Source organism: Bos indicus x Bos taurus, chromosome 15, assembly GCF_003369695.1.
Source record: "Bos indicus x Bos taurus breed Angus x Brahman F1 hybrid chromosome 15, Bos_hybrid_MaternalHap_v2.0, whole genome shotgun sequence".
In the NCBI taxonomy this organism is placed as follows: Eukaryota; Metazoa; Chordata; class Mammalia; order Artiodactyla; family Bovidae; genus Bos; species Bos indicus x Bos taurus.
The window spans coordinates 50,499,333-50,520,360 of NC_040090.1; the positions used below are offsets into that span (position 1 = coordinate 50,499,333).

Genomic DNA, 21,028 nt, shown 5'->3' on the forward strand with positions numbered 1-21,028 from the left:
ATTGGACAAGAAACATAAAATGGAGAACAAAAATAGTCAGAGACTTTTAAAATATTTTATTTTTAATATAAAATAACATATTAGAATATTAATATTGGAATAGAAGAGTTTTAATATTTGGGGACCTGGGGCAAGATAATTAACCTCTCTAGGTTATCGTTTCCTCAGCTTTAAATATTTTATTTATGTATTTATTTCTTTGGCTGTGGTGGGTCTTGGTTGCGGCATGTTGTATATTTAGGTGCAGCATGCGAACTCTCAGCTGCGGCAAGTGAGATCTAGTTCCCTAACCAGGGATTGAACCTGGGTCCCCTGCATTGGGAGTGGGGAGTCTTTAGCCACTGGGCCACCAGGAAAGTCCTTCCTCCTCTTTAAAATGGAATAAAAATTGCCTATCCTTTAGCATTATCATAAGAATTAATAAAAAGATAGATTAATATGCTTCCTTGTCCATAGTTGGTGCCAAGATATACTAATTCCAGATGTTTAAAAAATGTCAATAGCCAAGTTCTACTCACTTTGTGTGCTCAACGCCTAAAAAAGCATCTGGCACGGAGTAGATGCATAATAAATAGTTATTGAAGAAGGTGTGGGGGGGTAAAGGATGGGTGAGGAAAGGGGGGGTGGGGTGGGGAATACTGGAATTTTACTGGTGCAACTCTCAGAGCTGATCCCAAAGCCCCAAGAGCAGCTCTGAGAGCTTTCTCCTTCCCTTCTGAAGGGCCTGGTGGGAGCGCGATAACCTCTCCAGGTCTGTGCTCTTCTCATTTGTGAAATGGGGTTGGTTCATGGCAATCGGAAAAGACAAGCTAATTAGGGAGGACTGTACATCTCCTGGCTTCTAAAGGCGCGGGGGGAGAGAACTGGTTCAAAGTGTGATGGAGCAGCCTGCCAGGCCCAGGGGTGAACCTCTGCTGCGCACAGGGCAGACGCCGCCGCCCGCCGGAGGCTGGCCCCAGCTCCACTCTGCGGGCACGGGTGAGGTCGTGCCTCCTACGGCTGAAGGAGCTGCCACATCCCCGGGGACATCCAGAGGCCGGGGACCAGAGAGTCAGGTCCAGGCTTTCTCAGAGCCCCAGTGCAGTTGAGACCTGAGTGTGGCAGTCACTGCGGTCTCCTCCCGCCGCCAGGGGTCCTGGTGGGCAGAGCCCCAGGCACCTGGGAGCGCGCGGCGGCGCCCCCAGGGCTTCCTTGACGGGGTCCCTCGCACAGAGGAGGTAATCCGTGCAGAATCCTCTGCCTTCTTTTCTGAAACAGGATTACACCTGTTTTGCCCAGGGCCACGTGCAGGGTGGTCTGCACCAGGGCGTCCCAACAACGGACCCCTTTACACCGAGTTCTGAACCCCCGTCCGCTTAGGTCGGCCCGATCCTAGGGTGGGCTGCTGGGATCATCGCCGAGAGTGGAAGAGCCAGGGCCAAAGGCCGAAGGGAAGACGGGGAAGTCAGGAGCGCGCCGCCAGACCCGCACTTGACAGCCCTTAGCGTCAGTTTCAGGCTGAGCCGTGCGGAACGGTGGAGTTTTACCCCGACTCAACGTGGCAGGGAGGGCTGAGGAGAGGACAAGAAGGGAGGAAGGAAGGGAGAGAGGAGCGAGGAGGTTGGAGAGGCAAGGAGAATGCAAACGCGAGAGAAATGGAGATAGGTGGAAGCCGAGACAGCGCAGACTTGTGCGGAAGCCAGACTGTGTGTGAGCGAGAAAAGGATGCGCGAGAGAAGTGGAGAGATAAGGACGAAGTGAGGACGCAGACAGAGGAGACTGACAAGGCCTCATCCCCGCTCATGGCCCAAGTGTCCCCGGTTCTCTCCTACAGGGTCGATCCCACACCGGCCCCCGCGCGGCCGCACGCCCGCTCCTCCCCGCGGCCGCCAACAGAGCGCCCCGCCCCGGGCCGACCCCCGCCGACCCCCGCGGCTGCCCGGCAGGCGCCCAGCGCGCCAGGAGCGCTGGGAGGGAGGGAGCAGCGAGCGAGCGAGCGAGCGAGGGAGGGGCTGCCGGTGGGAGGCAACCATGTGGTTCCAGCTCACTCTTTTTTTTTTTTTCCCCCTCTCTTTCTTCACTCCTTTTTCTTTCCAAACAGGGAAAAGTGTTCCACGAAGCGGTAGCGTTTTTCCGTCTCGTCTTTTCCTCGCTGACCCGGGTCCCCGCTCCCGTCCGGGTGCAAGCTGGTGGGGCGAGCACTGGAAGCCCCTCTGAGCGGGGCGCGGGGACCCCGGAGCCGGGCGCGGGGCGTGGGGCCGTTCCCGCGCCGGCACATGGCTGCAGCCGCCCCGCGCGCACCCCGAGTCGCCGCGCCCAGCTCGCCAGAGGTCCGTCGGCTGCGCTCTGCTGCGCCCCGCCGCCACCGGAGCCAGGCAGCGGCTGAGCGGGGAGGAGCCCGCGCCCGGGCATCGGGATGACCCTCCTCGTTCTGCTGGGGCTAGGTGAGTGCCTGGGGAGGACGGAAAGGCGAGTGGCCCCGGGGAACACACTGTCCCGCACCCGGGCGGCGACGCGGGCTCCGAACGTTCGTCCCCGCGGCCCCAGAGTGAGCCGGGCGCCTCTGTGCCTGCCTCCCGGGCCACTCTGAGCACATCTGGCAGCGGAGGGCCGCCCGGTCGGCCATCGAACATCTGGGCCTGGAGCAGGCTTTGGGGTGGGGGCTTTCCCGGTAGAGCTGGGCCGCGAACCGCTCGGTGTGGAGGGTCCTTTGGGGGGCGGTATTTAGTTTTAGGGGTATCTGGGGAAAGTGGAGAATTAGGGGAAGGAAGGTTTATTCAGGAATGTTTTGTGCCAGGTTCCTGAGGGTGGGGGGAGCTTTTTCGTTTCAAGCAGGCGCCTGGAGGGCGCAGATTAGAAACAGATGTGTTGGAGGGTAAAGGAAAAGGCGTAGGGGAGGAGGTGGGGAGAGGATAGCCGAAGGGAAAGGGCCGAGCACCAGGAGGACCAGGAAGGTGCGGAGAGCCTGGGAAGAAGAGAGGGGAAGGGAAAGGGGTGGGAGCAGGAGAAAAAAGGATAGTGAGGCAGAACAAGACTGAGGGAGGCCGAGCAGGACCTGAAGAAAAATGGAGCACAGGAGGGTAGACAGGGAAGCAGAGAAGTGCTGCCTGCGTGCCCCTTCCAGGTGTCACCCAGGCAGGACTCCTGAGGCCTGGGAGGCCCTAAGGCACAGACTCACCCCAGGCAGGAAGCAGGCGGGTCTGCAGGACAGTGCCCATCAAGGATGTATGGGCAAGAGCTGACAATGGGATGCTCTGGGTCAGGGAAGGTGGCTGGGGAGCTGAAGAAAAGTCACAGGCACCAGGGAAGTGTGGGCTACAGCTGACCCAGGACCGAAAGTGAGCCAGAGTTCAGAGAGCCAGCAGGTGTGGAGCGTGGCTGCTGCCCTGGACACTAGGCCAGGGGACAATGCCCCCCGATTTTGAACTGACCACCTGGTTGACCTCGGACCATGTACCCACTACCCAGGCCTTCGGTTCCCATAGCTCCAAAACAAGCAAACCAGACAGTTCCTAAGTCCCCCCTGTCTCTGACAGCCTTAAACACCAGGAGTTTGCTTGGGGCCTAATGGATAGAAACCGCCCCCCCGCCCCCCGCCCCAAAACCAAAGTGAAGAGGCACTAACAAGTCCCTCTGAAATAGATGTTTAAGGCTGTCTCTTTTTGAAACCTTACAAACGGTAGGCCAGCCTCAGGCCAACAATAACCCATCACCCAGGTTAAGAGAATAAAAGAGGTGGATCAACCTGAACTATTGCTCAAGTAGGGCATGTAAGGAGCCATGCTTCTTCTCATCTCTTTTAAATACCAGCCAAGTATTGCAGTATCACTCCTGGGCACAGCTGGCATGTCTGGATGGTACCTTTGTCACCTTTAATGGCCTCTACCCCTAAGCCACCAATCACCAGCAGTCAGTAGGCCCAAACGTCAGATCAGTCTTATTCAAAACAACTGAAATTCACTGAGTACTCATTATGCTGAACACGTTACATGGGCCATCTTGTTAACTTATTTATTCTTCACACCAACCTTATTGGCCACCCACTATTATGATCCCCATTTTACAGATGAAGAAAACAAGATGTAAAGAGTTCAAATATAATAACACTCAAAGCCGTAAGCTCCTGATTAGCAGAGATGGCATTTGAATCTAGGTTGTTTTCTCACTAACCTGCCATGAATACAGCCTTCCAGCTCCACAGAAGGACTCTTAAAGATGTTTTCTTCAGTGAGATCCTGTTCAGCCCTTTTCATGGAGCAGGAAATGTCAGTGTGATCCTGCCCGTGGGAGGAGCCTGGGGAAGGGAAATAAAACAAGGGTATTTGAGCCCCTGCTCTACTCCAGCCTGCTTTGGGCACAATTTCTGATGGAAAGTGACTTTGGCCCACATGGTCAGTTGAAATCAGCCGGCTTTGATGATGGTCTGCCTCTTGGTATCATGAGAAGGAGAAAACAGACTAAGACATGGATCAAAAGATAATGTTGATTCCCTGGCTCTTTTTTATTGAGTGCCTACTGTGTGTAATCATTCCTCTGGTGAGAATATCATCTGTTGGGTTGATGCTCTTTCTCATAGAAATTGTCTCTCTTCGTGATGTCTTTTTTTGGGAGGATGGGGGTTTGGTCTTTGTATACCAAAGGCCATGTAGAAGAGAGCAAGTGGGCTGCTGACATAGAATTGTGCATAACTGGATGCTCATCTACTGGTCACCTCAGAGGATGATCACCTACTATTAAGCTTTTGCCATATAATGATGCTAAAGCTGAAACTCCAGTACTTTGGCCACCTCATGTGTAGAGTTAACTCATTGGAAAAGACTCTGATGCTGGGAGGGATTGGGGGCAGGAGGAGAAGGGGGCAACAGAGGATGAGATGGCTGGATGGCATCACTGACTCGATGGACGTGAGTCTGAGTGAACTCCGGGAGTTGGTGATGGACAGGGAGGCCTGGCGTGCTGCGATTCATGGGGTCTCAAAGACTCGGACACGACTGAGCGACTGAACTGAACTGGACACCTTTGTTAGAAATGCACAGACTCATGACATCCCAGATCTCAAATTAAATAAACTATTCAAGTATGAATAGTCACAGAGGGACAGCCTAGAGGGGTGGTATGGTGAGGGGTGGTGGTGGGAGGGAGGCTCAAGAGGGAGGGGACATATATATATATACTTATGGCTGATTCATGTTGGCAGAAACCAACACAACATTGTAAAGCTGAGGTTTTGAGCCCTGGGATGCCTGGCCGGGCACTCGAGCAAAGCCAGGAGGAAAGCCCTCAGAGTTGGCTGAATCCTAAAATCATCTCTGGGCCCTGAAAGGAGCAGTTCTGGGGTGGCTTCTGGCCACTGCTAGTGTGATTTCTGGCCTCTTTTCTGGAGAAAGTTCAGTATTGAAGGGGAGTCCTAAGGGCTAAGCATTCATAATCTGAACAAACGTGGACCTAATGACTCCTTCCTTTCTAGACCCACCAGTGAGTGAAATCAAATGTCCCACCTCTCTGATGTGAATGAACAAGAAGTGCTCTGATCTCCACGGAGGAGAAAGAAGGGGGACTTTGTGGGCTCTCCCAGCTCCTCCTCTGCCCGCCACCCTTCCCTCGCCCCTGTTGCTCAAGTCTCATTATCCCATCTGAACTTCTTCCTAGACTTCTGTAATAGCAGCCACATGGCCTCTGGCTTGAGCTCTCTCTCCTTCATCCTACACACTGCTACCCCAGTAATCTCATGAAACAGCTGTTATAAGGCAAAGAATTTGGATTAGGAATCTGGCAAGCTTTCTGGGTTCTTGTTCTGACTCCCTTGACTGTAGAATGAGGGTGGGGGGATTTTAAATTCAAATTTTCTCTGATTCCTTGATCTTGTACTGCTCTTCCATAAACCTGGAGTAGTCTCCATTGCCTATAATGTCAAGTACAAATGTTAAAGATATTACACAGTATCATTCGCAACTCACCGCCTTCCCCCCCCAACACACACGTAACTCTTCAATAAACCTGGAATACTTCCTGGATTCACATTATGCCATGTGCTTCTTTCTGGTTCTCTGCTTTTGTTTATAATTCCTCCACCAAAAATACCCTCTTACTCTCCACCCCTACAGATGGTTGACTTCAGATCAAAATCCTGTTCACCCTTTAAGTCTCACCTCAAATACCACTTCCTCCATATACCCATCCATGATTTTGCCAACAGAATATACTTTCTTTCCTTCCTTGAATCTCAGCAGCCTTTCTGTTGTGCTGCTTTGTATTATAGTGACCTGAATGTTTAGAGTGTAAGCTCCATGCCTCATTCATCTGGGTATCACTTTCAGTACCTTGCATGAACTGAAAGAGTGGAAACTTTCAGTACCTTGCATGAACTGAAAGAGTGAAAACTATCTGTTAGAATGGTTGGATTTTTGAAACATTTGGAACACTTAAGGTCAAGAGAAGTGAAAGCTTTGGAATATGATTACTCTTTGACTGTGGAACAACACAACTGTGAGGAGCCTAGTTTTAACTGTTTGCTTTTGTGCTTCCTTGTCCATTAATGCAAATACAACCTGTACTGTTTTATTTTAATTATGTACAAAAATTATACATAGAACATTACATGGACAGGGACCAGACAATACATCTGTTATACAAACTGGTTGTATCGATAGTACCAGATTTTTTTAATAGACTTAAAAATTTTTTTTTCTCCTATTACTCATTAATTAATTAATTTTTGGCTGCACTGGGCCTTTGTTGCTGTGAGTAGCCTTCCTCTAGTTGTGGTGCTCGGACTTCTCTTTTCAGTGCTTCTCTTGTTGTGGAACACGGGCTGTAGAGCGCTCGGGCTCAGAAGCTGTGGCTAACAGGCTTAATTGCCCCGCAGCATGTAGAATCATTAGGGCAGGGATCATACTTGTGTCCCCTGGATTGGCAGGTGGATTCTTAACCACTGGACCACCCCGGAAATCCTGTTAGCACCAGATTAACAATAGACTTCATTGAAACTTTTGCCAGGGTGGGGAAGGAGCTTTGCTTCTGAGAAAATGAGTTTGAGGAATGCTTGAACAGCCTACTGGCCCATAGCTTGATGATCGGTCTCAGTAGGCTTCCATGTCCTTCCCTCATCTTCCCACATTAATGGTGATGGTCATAATAAAGATATGTTCCCATTTGGCTCATATCTTGTCTCATTCAATTTTTGTCTCGTGCTCAACTGGGCAAAGTATGCATGAGTATATTTCATAAATATAACTAATGATGAATTAGACATTTTTAAAAGGTAGAGTCAAAGATTATCAGACATGGGCAAAAGATAAGACACTATCTAAATCAGTACAGTGGTTCTTAAAATTTTGAATTCCAGGCCGCTCTGAGAATTCCAGTGAAAACCCTGAATCCACTTCTTAGAAAAAGACATTTACACATCAAATCTTCCTGTAACTTCTAGGGGTTCAGTGACCTCCTAATACCATTCCTTGGAACCCAACTAAATCCTTAATCTAAACCCACCCCTTCTTTTGTGATGAAGAAAGAATCAAAGTTCAGAGAGATATGGCTAAACTTAAACAAGTAGCTTAATAGAAGGGCCAAGATAAGACCCCCTAACTCCATAATCTATCCTAGCACACATTCTCAAGGTAGAAAATCTCTCTCTCTCCGCTTTAGCTCATTAGTTGAGATCCAAGATCACAGTTGCTCTTCAGATGCTCCATTTAAATGAGCTAAGCGCTGAATAATTGCCATTTGGTTTTTATGTTGAGAAATTGCCTGAAAAATAGGGCAGATGTCATAGCATTTCAATTTAACCATCTTAACTGGAAATCTCGGAAACTTCTGCAGTGCCTTATATAATGTCTGGTGTATCTGGGGGGAAAGGGATTATACCCGAAGTCCTAAAGATGTAGGTGTGCCTTCAAGGAACCAAGCAGGGAATCAACAGCTCTAGCTGCAACTTCATGGTTTCGCTGGTTTATTCTGGGCAAGTCATTATCATTCTAAGCCTCAGTTTCTTTCTCTGTGAAATGAGGTTACTAGACTCAGGTTATCTCTAAGTTTCCTTATACCACTAACATTCTCTGGTTTGTTTTATAATTCTGAGAATTTGTCAGCTGGTCCAGACATGGGTGTGGTCAGAACACATGGGTGTTAGTTACCATGCTTGTTTGATTTCTTTTTTTTCAGGCATTGCCCACTCATGGGAATCGGTAGCATGTGATTATGAATCCAGAAGGGCTGGCTGCCTAATGTGAAGAGAGCAGTTGTAACTCCACCCTGCGTCTGCCCTGGGGCGCTGTTAGCCAGGCAGCATCATTCAAGGTCAGGGTAGATGGCCACAGAACTCAGCCCTGGAAGTTTAGTACCTGAAATACTCATCAAAGGGCCTCGTCCTGAGCAGAATTACCTATAAAACAACCCGAAATATGGACACCCAGGGTAGACTTCTGAGTAGCAGGTCTGTTTATGGAACTGTTTACAAGGATTAAGCATTTCCTTCAGTTTTTAAAATTGAGGCATAATTTACATATGATAAAGTATACCTACTAAGTATGTAGCTTAGTGGTTTCCCTGCATGGATTTGAACTTGTGGTTGGGTTTTGAAATATGAACTGTGTATTTTTAGCTTCCTCATAGTACCTGAGAAAGGACTATGTGGGTGGGATTGTTATGACAGCAGAATTTATTGCTAACCTTTGTACAGAGTTCCACAGTTTACATACCTTATCTCATTCTCAAATCACTCGTTGAGGGTAAATGTCATCATTATGCCACTTCACAAATAAACTAAGGTCTAGAGAAATAAGGTGAGTTTCTCAAGATTACCATCTTAGTAAACAGCTGAGCCAGGACACCAAGCAAGCATTTTAGATCCTAAAAACAATTTGCTTTCCAATTTTCAGGAGGTACGTAGTTATTCTGAAGTCAAGGCTTCTGTGTTACCAAGAAGAGAGGGTCAGGTTGAAGCAAGTCTTCATTTAAAGAATTCTAAACCATAAATCCCACAGTGGAAAGTTCAGTTAGAACATTATCACCCCCTACCCTGTACTCCATTCAGATGGTTAAGAAATGTTTGGGTTAATGTTTATTGTTTACGATCCAGAATTACTGCATATGACATACAAAGATTACGTTTGCCAATGAATGAAGTTACATACGCTAATGAATCAGAAGACTCTCCTAGTCCTCAAGGTCATTGTTGTGGAGACCTTACTGTGCTTTTGAGAAGGATGCGTGAGCTCAAGCTCCTTGTTGGTACTGGGACTGGGTGATGATGGTGTACGTTTGGCTATGACTTGCCCTATATATTGCCTTTTCTAGTTAAATTCCTCTTTTCAGCAGTTTTGACTTCTTTGTTTCCCTTCCCCAAAGAAGAATGCAGACTATACCAAAAAGAAAAGAAAAGAAAATTCTGGTTATCTGAGCTTCTTAACCGTCTAGATCCTGGGAAAATAAAAGTTTGTTTCCTTTGGCACTGAATAGACCAGAATGGGGAAGAAGGCTGAAATCAAACAGTCTTGATTTTGCTAGTGACAGTGGTGTGGAGCCCCAGCCAGAGTCTGCTGGTGATAAGACTGAGGTCTGCTTTGTCTTTGCAGAAGGTGGGGGAGAAGCCACTGCCTTTGTGACCACACTGAGATGGGAACATGGGCAGCCATTTTCAGACTCCCGTGTGGAATATGGGAGCTTTTTCTGAAGCCAGGCAGCAAGGAGATCTGAAGAGCTCAGGCCATTACAACAGGGGAGATGAAGGAGGAGCAGGCGAAAGAGGAAGGCATAGAAAAAGCAAGAGCAGAGGATGCCAAAGCTAAAAGCCAGCCTTTCTGGCTTTACAGAGCAGCTTCTCTGAGCTCTTTCTATTGCACAGAAGAAGGGTGGCCACAACTTTTGGGAGCTTCCAGGAGCTCTTTTGTGTGTCCCATAACATTTTTAACTTCATTCATACACCCACACTCACAAAACAATTAGAGAAGGCGGGGCAGGGTGCTCCTTCTATAGTTCAGGCTCTGTGCTAGGCTCCCAGGTGCCAGTAATACAAAATGCAGTTCCCACCATCTAAGAAGTCAGCCCAGTGGGGCAACACAGTCATAAACAAGACTGTCATTGAGGAAAGCACCAGGGTTTCTAGGTGTCCCAGGGAGGAAGCAGCTCGATCCTGTGCTGTCTTATGAGATGGGCTGTATGTTCCTACGTGGATCTTCAGGCTGGTGGCTGATGTTTGCTGGTGGCTGATGTTCATCGGTCGCCAGCAGCACTTGCACATTAGTGGGGCAGGTGCTAAATAAACAGCTGGTGAGTTGATGGATCACCCCCATCGCTATCAGAAGGGATGGATTCAGTGGTGTGAGTCCTTGGCTTTCAGCCCAGTGCTTCCTGGAGGGATCGGACCTCCCGAAGTCCTCACCTATTGAAAGTTATGGGTCATTCTCCATCTCAGCCTGCCAGTTCCATAGCTGCCTCTGGTTCCCTGTCCCTCATGGGACGTTAAAAAGAAAAGAAAAAGAGAAATACATCAGTGAATTTGGATCTCTTAGTTAAGAACGATAGTCTGTTCACCTGAGGTTTTAATAGCATTTATCCACACGGAAAGCAAACAGGATCAAGCCAAGAAGAAATTTTTTGTTCCAGAAGAAGTCCATTTGTACTGAACAGTCTAAGCCCCTGACATACCCTTACTTTTCTTGTTGGGGTGTTGGGGGTGAGGGGGTGTCAAATCCTGGAGAGGGAGATTGCTTTGCGAGTTCATTGTTTAAATTTAGGCTTGCGTTTGTGGGGGTCATTCTGACTCGGAGCAATAAGCCTTCCAACCCAGCTTCTGTCACTTCTCATTACTTCCAGTGACAGTTCCAATTATTTCCAATCACTCTTCAAGGGAAGAGTCGGGGCAGGCACAGGGATGGCCATGTGGACCAGGAGGGTAGCCGCCTCTGAGCACCCGGCCCCGGGGTCCTGGCTGGGCCTCGCTATGACCGTGTGACCTTGGGCATTGCCCCTTCCTGACCTTGGTTTTCTCACCAGTGACCACAACTAATAATGCATAGGTTTGTTGTGAGAATTAAATGAGTCAGTGCATACAAAGAATTTATCATCCTGCTCAGTACATAATAAGCTAATAAATGACTATCCCTGCTGGGAGAGGCTCAGCCCAGGGGGATTGGAGGGTTTGCTTGAAATCAGCCAACACCAGGCCAGTATGCCAGCCTTCAGGGTTCTGACCACTGCTGCCCCTCCATCAGGCAGATGAGTCCCCAGATGTCCTTTGGGGAATGTCACCCTGCCCCATGACCCCAGGAGGTGCATAGACTCCGTCTGCACCACAGTTTCTGTAACTGCTCTGAGAGAGTAATTTTTTGCGTTACTCAGTCCCGAGTAAGAAACGCCTGCTCTGCTTACTGTCCACTGAAGCCAGATCACAGGGGGCCGGCTCTGCCCTGCCCGACACAAGCTCCCCGAGGCCCATGCCCACTTGAGCTATCCAGCCTTAGCAAACACAGTTTGGTTCATTTCTGCTTTCACTCTGAGGCAGTGTTTTATTGAGCACCTATTATGTAGCAGGCATCATGCTAGGGACTTTCATACAAGAAATTTCTGGTAACCTCATCACAACACGTGAGGCTGGTATTATCATCATCCCTGTTTGGGGTCAGAAGAGAGTGACTTAGGCTGCAAAGCTGTACAGACTGGATCTGAGTTTGCCTCCTGCTTCTTTGCTAACCTGGGGAAGATGGGAGGGGAAGGATAGATGGATGACACCCCTCTGGGGACACACAGATGGGAGGCCACTCAGGGACCGAGCGGCCACCACCTGGTCCTTGAGAATCTGGCCTGAGAAGCAGCTGCAGGGCCCTGCATCCTCCACTTTCGTCCTGACCAAAATTAGATCCAGTGAGCTCAACACCCACACTCCACATGTTGAATTGTATTTCCTGTTTAAATTTGGGAGGAAAGGAAAACCTCAAGGTGGGAAGGAAAATGTCTTGTTTTTTTCCACTGACCTGAACAGCAAAGAGAGCAAAGAGTGTGATTCCCTCCCCTTCAAGAGGGCTAAACTGGGTGTCCCAGATTTCTGCAGACCTAGAATTCCCACTCAGAGTGGATTCCTGGGCCAGGTGGGTAGAGGCTGGGTGTCCAGCAGAGGCTTGGTCTCCATCTGCTTTCTTTGGCTGGAGGTCCATCCCCCAGCCCTTCAGACAATGGCGAAGTATGGGCTCCCGCCTCTTGGCCTGTCACCCTCAAAGGAGGAGAGCTAGAAACGGGACCCCCCCTCTTCACAGTATCCATCTCTGTTCCACCGCCTCTCTCTCCCTGTTCCTGGAGTCCTGCAGTTTCCCAAGCCCCGAGGGATCCAGATGACCGTCCCTCACACGCCTGCCACCTGAGCCTGCCCTTCCCCTCACTCTGCCCTTCCTGCTCTGGACCCAGGATGGCTGCTGTCAGGTCTGGTAGGTAATGAGAGGGAGACAGAGATGGAGAGAGATAAACGAGAGTGAGACAGAAAAACAGAGAAAAGACAGAAAGACAAAGAAAGAAACAAGAGAGACAGAATGAGACAGGAAAAAAAAAAAACAGAGAAAGAGACAGGACAGAGACAAAGACAGAGAAATAGACATACACACAGAGACACACAGAGAGAGAGACTTAGACACACACACACACACACTCGAAGAGCAGTCGTGTCCTCTGTAAAGCTCATCTTTCCTGTGTCACCTGTCATATGCAGTCAAAGGTCCTCTTCCTTTTTCTCCCTTCTCCTCTGTCCTGGTGGATTCACCCTGCATATCACTAACTCCACTGGGGTATCTGAGGTAGGGCGAGCAGAGGAAGCACAAGTCAGTGATTATAGAATGTGTTGGTGGAATTAAAAAAAAACATTATTTCCAGGCTTAGGGCTTATGTGTATGTAAGCCCATATAATCTTCATGACAGCTTTGTGAGACAGGTATTGTCAGTCTCCGTTTAATCAAAAAGGATCAGAGAAGTTAAGACATTTTCCTGGTGTTACATAGCTAATTACTAGCAGAATCAAAAGGAGAAGGCAGGTCTTCCAACTCCCAAACGATTGCTCATCTCCCTCCTCCACGGGACCATGAGAACCCCTATCCATGGCAGCAACACCCCCAGCACTGAGCAGGGCCCCTCGCACGTTCCCACCTCTGCTGTCTCATTGCCAGCTCGTGGAGCGGGGAGTGAACGAGCTTCCTTTGAAAGATCGTAGCCCGTTGTGACTGCTCTCTACCCTGGGAGGACTTGAGGTTTGTCTAATACGTACAGTGACCAACTGTCCTGATTTGCCCAGGACTGGAGGGTGGTTCCTAGAATTTGGAATACAGGATTTTCAGTGCTAAAATCAGGACAATCCTGAAAAAACCATTTGGTTGGTCACCCACGCTGTAGACTATGTCGGCATTTCAGGTGTGATCCTCAGACGAGCGGCAGGGGTAGCACAGGGAGCTTGCTAGAAGTGTAGCATCTCAGGTCCCACCTGCACCCACTGAAACAGAATCTTCAGGATTCCCGCAGAACATCAGAAACATCTGAGAAGCTCCAGAGGGAACATCAGGCACCTTTGGCAGAACTGGGGAATGGAAGACACACACCTTAGTTCCCTGATCTGGCACCATCACCTGCTGTCACCTCAGGTGATGCCCACTGACACATAAGATGTAGGTTTAAAGGCTGAGGGGAAAAGCAGTCAAGGTCCCAGATTTGACTCCATGGCAGTGAGAGGCTGGAAGGCGTCTTGGTGCTGTGTGGGTGGGCGTGAGTCGTGGTTAAGCTTTTACATCTGTCCTTGGAATGATGATACAAAGGTTCTGAAGTTTCCTGGACCTCCTTCACTTTTATTGGAGTGAGGCTGGAGTAGGCAGTGGCCGACAACAAATTACCCAGGTGTGCATGGGGCCTCTGGGCCCTGGGGACATGGGAAGTGAGAAGACAGAGGGTCTAATAGACCCATTATTGTCAAGGAGTAGACTTCCATGATTAGTAGTTGAAGGAACAATGCAAGCCTATGCAAGCAATCCTGTCTGATGCCTGCTTCTTGCTGCAGGAACCTGACCCAGCTTTGCAAGCAAGCTGGCTGTGGTTACCCAGCCCTTCATGGCAAGCACTTCACTGGGATGTAAATAGGAGTCATCATGAACCTGTGCTCAGTGAGGAGGTGGTTGGCCAACTCCTCCATGCTTCACCAGCTCCTGGAGGTCTGGGCTTATCTCAGCGTGAACCTGGGTCAAAGCAGGTGTTCTGTCCTCTGAGTGATGGTGGCATGTCATCTTCTTTTTGCTCTCAGACCTGACTGTCGCTTGTGAAAATCACAGGCACAAGGCAAGGTAGGAAAAGACACTTGCATGTCTAGGGTGGCGGGGCAGCCTCAAAGTAAAAGAAGCATAACCCACATTTGTCTACTTTCTCTCTTCCAAGTCACATGCCCAGCAGGGACTCTGAAATAAGAGCAGCCCAAAGGAGCGGGTGACAGGCAAGCCTGGAGATGGATGTGTTCATCCCCTCAGAGCTGCTTCAGACAAAGCTGATTTCTGCTGTGATTTTAAATTAAAAAAACTTTTTTTTGGCTCTGCTGGGTCTTCATTGCTGCGTGCAGGTTTTCTCTAGTTGTGAGCAGGGGGCGACTCTCTAGTTGTGGTTCGAGGGCTTCTCATTGTAGTGGCTTCTTACTGCAGAGCACGGACTCTAGAGCATGGACTCAGAAGTTGTGACCCACGGGCTTAGTTGCTCCACGGCACGTGAAATCTTCCTGGACCAGGGGTAGAATCCACGTCCTGTGCGCTGGCAGGCGGATTCTAAACCAGTGGATCACCAAGGGAGTCCCTCTGCTGTGATTTTAATCCCACCCCGACCCTGAGAAATCAAGCCATCACTTTTCTTGTAATAGGGAGAGATGTCTCTGACCTAGGGTGGTTTTGTAACTAGTTTTGTTTGTGTGTGTTGTTTTCCCTGGGATCTCCAAGGGCTTGACTGTGGGTGGATTTTATCAGAGGATTCACATTTCCATTATGAAGCAACTCCTGTGTCCTGGATTACTTGCTCATCAAAGTTCCGGTTGGGGACCAGACTGACAGAGGGAAAAGGAAATGGTGAGAAAGGTCAGACAATGTGGTTAAAGGCCAAAATGCTTGGCAGAGACAGGAAGTGAAATGTGGGTTTTGGAAAAGGAGAGTCATTAAGGTGTAAGATCTTACTTCAGCTAATGGTGGAGCAAGAGTATTGTCATGTGAGGTGAAGACGTTGCGTCAGAGGGTGGGTGAGAAGGCAGGAGGAGACGCACAGCTGGGGCATGCAGGGGGCGGGGAGGACACATGGGGGAGCGTGCAAATACTCAGCCTCATTCTGGAAATAACACATACTCGAAGCTTTCAAGCCAGTTTGGGGACCTACCCCAGGCGGTGTGGAGAAGGACCTTGGGCATCTATCTCATTCTCTGGGTCTCAGTTGTCACTCTGCACAAGCCGAGGTTGGAGGGGAGAAGATCCAGGTCCTTCCAGCTCTGCAGCAGGCGGGCTCTGTAGGGTTCCTTAGCAGGAGACTGCAGACCCCAGTGATCCCTTGCCGTCCTTCCCAGGCAGACAGTGTGAGCTGATGCCTTACCCGTCCAGGTCTCCCTGCTCCCTGAGGCCCCAGCTCTGCCCCCACTGCTTTCCCTGGCACAAGAATAGACCCACACAGTCTGTCCTGAAAGATGCCGAAGCTGCTTCAGTCCCAGGACCTTTGCACGTGTCTTCCAGTGTTCTTGCCTGGAGAATCCCAGGGACAGGGAGCCTGGTGGGCTGCCGTCTATGGGGTCGCACAGAGTCGGACACGACTGAAGCGACTTAGCAGCAGCAGCAGCAGGTCCCTCACCTGGTGTGCTCTTTCCCTGGTCTTTAAAGGCTCCTCTTGCCTTACAGTTTTCACTAACAAACATTACCTCCATGAGACCCTTCCTGAGCTCCACCCAGCCTCGATTTGGTCACATCACATTACCCTGCTATATTTTTTTCCTAACATTTATCACAATCTGAAGTCTTCTTTTTACTGCTGCTCAACCCCTTGTCTCTTGTCTGTTTCCACAAGAGTCTTGGACTTTGTATACCAACTTCTGGATCCCCACAGTGCATCTACACAGAGGTAGGTGCTCAGGAAAGAGCATCATGATGAATAACATGATGCTCAAATAACACATGATGAATAAACACATCTGCTTTTTACCCTCTGTGGCGTGCATAGCAACTGAGACATTTTATAAATGAAAAAAAGTTATGTAATGAGCCCTTGTTTGTACAGAGCTCTTTGTATATATTATTTCATTAATCATTTAATCCTCATGACAACTCTACTATGTAGATACTATTAGGATCTCTTTTACAGAGGAGGGCATGGATCATTATAGAGGTGAAGTCCTTGCTGAATGTTACGCAGCTTCTGAGCCATGAAGCCTGGGTTTGAACCTAGGCAGTCTGATTGCAGAGCTGGTGCCGTAAGTTCATGTGCTATTCAGTCACCTAAGCCAGTGCTTCTCAGACGTTAAGGTGCTCATGAGTCACCTGGGGATCTTGTTAAAATGCAAGATCTGATTTAGCAGGTCTGGGATGGGGACCTGAGATTCCATGTCTCCAACAAGTTTCCAGCCAGTGCTGCTCGTCCATGGAAAACACCTTTCAGGAAGGAAGGGAGAAATGGAGAGAAACTGAGACTCAGAAAGGTCAGGTGGCTTTCCTTAGATCATGCAGCCAGTTCATGGCCAGCCCAGTATCCTGGCTCCTAGCCCAAAGCTCTTCAAGCAACTCAGAAATGCTAAGGATTTTAAAGCATGTACACATCTTCAAAGACCCTGTGCAGAGAACATAGTCACCTGAATTAGAGATTGCAGAGGGGCCCATGATGATGGCCTGTGCCCCCTGCTGATCATGACCAGGGTATTTGATTGCAGCTGGGCTTCTTTCCCTCCCAAGGCAGAGGGCATCAGGGGCAGAAGGGGTATGTGGAGATCACACACTTCAGCACCCTGAGTGTATGTGCTCAAAGGAGGTTTGGAAATTCTGGGAGACCACTCTTTATCTCTCAAAACAAAAACTGTCATGCCAAGACAGAAAGTGCTGCTATCTTGGGTTTATCAAGTTTTCTCTGGCTGTTTTAGGGTTTGCTGAAATAGTATTTATTACAGGTAACATCAGGTCATTTGGGGCTGCCTCTACCCTTCCCCTGCCTTCCCCTGCTTCCTGTCTTCCTGACATAGAGGATTCAGTTCCTGAAGACTTTCATTCATCCATCTGTTCCCCTTCCCACCCAGCAGAAGTCCCTTCTGGAAGATGGTCATCCATCTTCCAGTGGAACACACCACAGGGTACTCAGGACCTGCAGAGCCCTGTCCACTCTAGGACAGCTCTTACCCTGGGAGGGACTTTATGCTCTGAGCTGGAGTCACTTTTCCAGGAAAATGTCACCCACCAAGGCTACAAAGATTAGGAAAAGCCATAATGGCCTTAAAAGTGAAGGGCCCACCAGTTTGTAAAGTGATGTTTTAAAAACATTTATCTGTGATGGGTACTGTGCTAGACATTTTCACATACATGTCACCTTGTATAATATTACAAGCACAGCCTGAAGTGTGTAGTGATCAATCCCCCTTTTGTATAAGGACACTGAGACTCAGGAAGAGATTAAGGGACTAGGCTCAAGGGAGACAGCTAATGTCATTGCTATTACGTCATAGCTGCCCATCTGCATTCTATCCCAAAGCCCAATAGATAGTTGAAGAACATTCTTTCATGGTTGTCTCCTGTCCTGCTTTTCCGTTTTACAAACTAAATACTCCTGTTTCCTTTAGTCTTTCTCCCCAGTTATTGCAACCAAATTCCCTGGTGGCTCAGGTGATAAAGAGTCCATTTCAAGGCAGGAGACCTGGGTTTGACCCTGGGTTGGGAAGATCCCCTGGGGGAGGGGGCGGCATGGCAACCCACTCGAGTATTCTTGCCTGGAGAATTCCACGGACAGAGGAGCCTGGCAGGCTACAGTCCATAGGGTCGCAAAGAGTCGAACGTAACTGAGGGACCAACACTTTCATTTTTCATTAATTGAAGCCATGCTGTGAGCCAGGCATCCAATATGGAGACTGAATTCATTTCCATAAAAACCCTAAGACATCTCCATTTTATAGATGAGCAAAATATTGGAACTAAGAAAAGTAATTTGTCCAAATTCACTTGTTAGTAAGTGACAGTGAGGATTTGAGCCTGGGCTTTGTAGACTGAAAATGAGAAAAATGTTTGGATGGTAGGAGAACAGTGGGAATCAAGTGAGAAATGATGCAAACTTCGAAGTTCTCCCATCGTAACTGTTGTGTTGTCAGGCGTGGCCTCCCTTACTGAATAACCTCACACTAAATAGATCTTCAGGGGAACCGAAGGTGTGGGGAGGAGGGACTTGAGTTATTGAAGGCTTTGTTGGTGAGAAGGTTGTTTTTGTTTAATCACTAAGTCGTGTCTGACTCTTTGCGGCCCCGTGGACTATAGCCCACCAGGCTCCTCTGTCCATGGGATTTTCCTGGCAAGAATACTGGAGTGAGTTGCCATTTCCCTTCTCCAGGGAATCTTCCCAACCCAGGGTTCAAGCCTGCATCTCCTGCATTGGTAGGTAGGTTCTTTACTGTTGAGCCACCTTCACACTAATTCTAAGTACTTAAAAAAACAGCTTTATTGAGATGTAATTGACGTATAATAAACTGTATCTATTTAAGGTATATAATTTGTTGGGTTTTGGCATATAAATATACCCATGAAACCATCACCACAATCAAGATATTTTAAATATACGTCATAAATCCATTAGGACGGCATCCCCAGTAATGAATGTTGAGGGTTCTGAACTTAATGGTGGGTCCAGTATAAGGACTCAGGAAGGGTGTAAACTATCTCCAATCCCTGGGAAGTCTTGAGGTAGCCTTACACCTAAGGTCAGCTGTTGTCCAGACCTGTAGGACAGATCTCCAGCCTCCCTCTGCTTCTAGATGTTTGTGCTGCTTGGCAGTTTTCTGACTTATTTTGACCTTGAGGCCAGAGCCCATGGCTCCAGCCATGTTTGGCTTCTCTGGATTCCTGTGAACCTTTCAAGAGGATGTTAACTATCAAGTTCTTGGGGTTGAAAAATCAAGTAAAATGGAACCCAACGTGGCTGGTGCTCCAGCTCAGTGGCCTGTCCTTGCAGGGTTTTGGATTCAGTAAGGATAAGGTGGCCCATCTGAGTCTCCAAGAGGACATCCAGGAGATAAGAGGCACTGGGCCGGTGTCTACTTCCCATCTTCCCGCTGCCCATCTTTCCTCATCCTTGCCTCCTGAAGCCCCATTGCTAAATACACACTGTGTTAAAGGGACCCTAAGTCTTGTGGATTCTGATTGAAGGACTGATTGCAGAGTCTTACTGTAAGATAGATGAATGGCCTAAATCCCTCTTCACTCTAAGATCTTCCACCTTCCCCCTCTGGTTGAAATCATTTCTGCCTGTTCTAAACTCCCAGAAACTATCCATATGTCACCAATCTCCTTCTACTCTTTGAAATATAATTATTCACTTTCTGGGTTGTACGCTTTCTCAGGCGTGGTCCTGGTTTGGTCTGTCTTTGCATCCCATGCATTGTAGTGGTACACATGGTGGTTGTTGAACAAAGGAATGAATGGCCCACCTTGTCCTAAACCTCAGGGAAGAGCTGTGCTTATACAGGACTCAGAGCTGAGCCTAGCGTTACCCCAGTGTCTCTCACACCAGATGACACACGAGTATCAGTATATTACACCCCAAATGTGATTCTCACTCAGATGATATAAATAGAGCCAGAAAGATACACACACCGTCTTTGCACACTCTGTTCATCCTCAGCAAAGGTGAAGCTTAGCTTGACAGGCTTGGCTCACAGAAGGAAATGTACTGCAGTCACTTATGTGACTGCTGTCCAGAGACTGCCATAGCTGGTGAGACTGCCTCCAAGGAGACGTGGCTCCCAACTCCCGTGGTTCCAGTGGATGCTAATGAGCCAGGGGAGAATAGGTAGCTGAAGTGGGAGAGAATAGTTCTGAGCAAGGGGATGAGGGGGGTGCAGGGGGCTCAGCAACTAGGGTCCCATTTGGAAAGAAGTCTACAGAGTCCTGGTACTGTGGGCCACCAGTCCGATTCCCCATCCAGAGATGGATAGGGAAAGACCCAAGTGATTAGGTGCCTTAGGTCACTGGAAAGGAATTCATTCATGGATTAGGCAAAATTTAGTTTGAAGTATAGGCATGACTAGATTATGGTTTCTCAGAGTTTTAGATTTCAGGGATCAGTGAAATTTCAAAAATAAATTTGGGGACTTCCCTAGTGGTCCGGTAATTAAGAATCTACCTTGCAGTGCAGGGGATGTGCGTTCAGTCCCTGGTCAGGGAACTAAGATCCCACATGTGTGGAGCAACTAAGCCCGTGCGCCACGACTAGAGAATCCAAGCGCCACAAGAAAGGATCCCGCACAGTGAAACGAAGACCCGTGGTAGCCAAATACATAAATAATTTTTTAGAAAATGATTAACGCATAAATAAATTTGGACACAAAATCAGGTGTCCACTTTTAAAATATTGCTGATTATTGATGTTATACAAAAATGTAAACTATCATCCTTTTACAATTATTCCTAAAAAGAAATGGCAAGAACAACAATAATAGAAACAAAAAGACAGTTGACAGCCATGCACGGACAGCTGTCTATCTCAGCTAACATTTACGGAGTGCTACCAGTATGCTAGGCAACATTCTAAATATTTTATTTTCAGCTCATTTGACACCGTACATATTACGTCATTTACATTTTTCCTTCCCTACAAAAGAAAAATTTCGTCATGGGTCAGTGGCACCAGTTTATACCCGAGAGTTCAGAAATCTCTAGCTGAAAGAACTTTTAGGGGTAACTTACAGCCCTAGGAGTCAAACTCCTATGAACCTTCAAGCTTCTGCCTGGTGCAGAGGCCAGGACACGATCTTTCAGGGTAAATTCTTGAAATAGGATCACAAAGACCTCCCTCTGATGTTTTCTTTAAGACGTGGGACCCAGCGAGT

The 21,028-nt window shown here is 48.3% G+C and overlaps 1 protein-coding gene across 2 annotated transcripts in view; it reads left to right on the forward strand.

Moving 5' to 3' along the window:
• Positions 1 to 1,591: 1,591 nt before the first annotated feature.
• CLMP (CXADR like membrane protein) overlaps positions 1,592 to 21,028 on the forward strand; it is a 107,216-nt gene continuing 87,779 nt past the window's right edge. The window contains exons 1-2 of one of the 2 annotated variants that reach the window (XM_027563445.1): positions 1,592 to 1,736; positions 2,081 to 2,423. In XM_027563445.1, coding sequence (XP_027419246.1) covers positions 2,396 to 2,423 — 28 coding nt within the window. In that variant the 5' untranslated portion in view covers positions 1,592 to 1,736; positions 2,081 to 2,395. Of the gene's footprint in view, positions 1,737 to 2,004; positions 2,424 to 21,028 lie in introns of those variants that run through there. The other variant, XM_027563444.1, reaches the window with a different exon arrangement.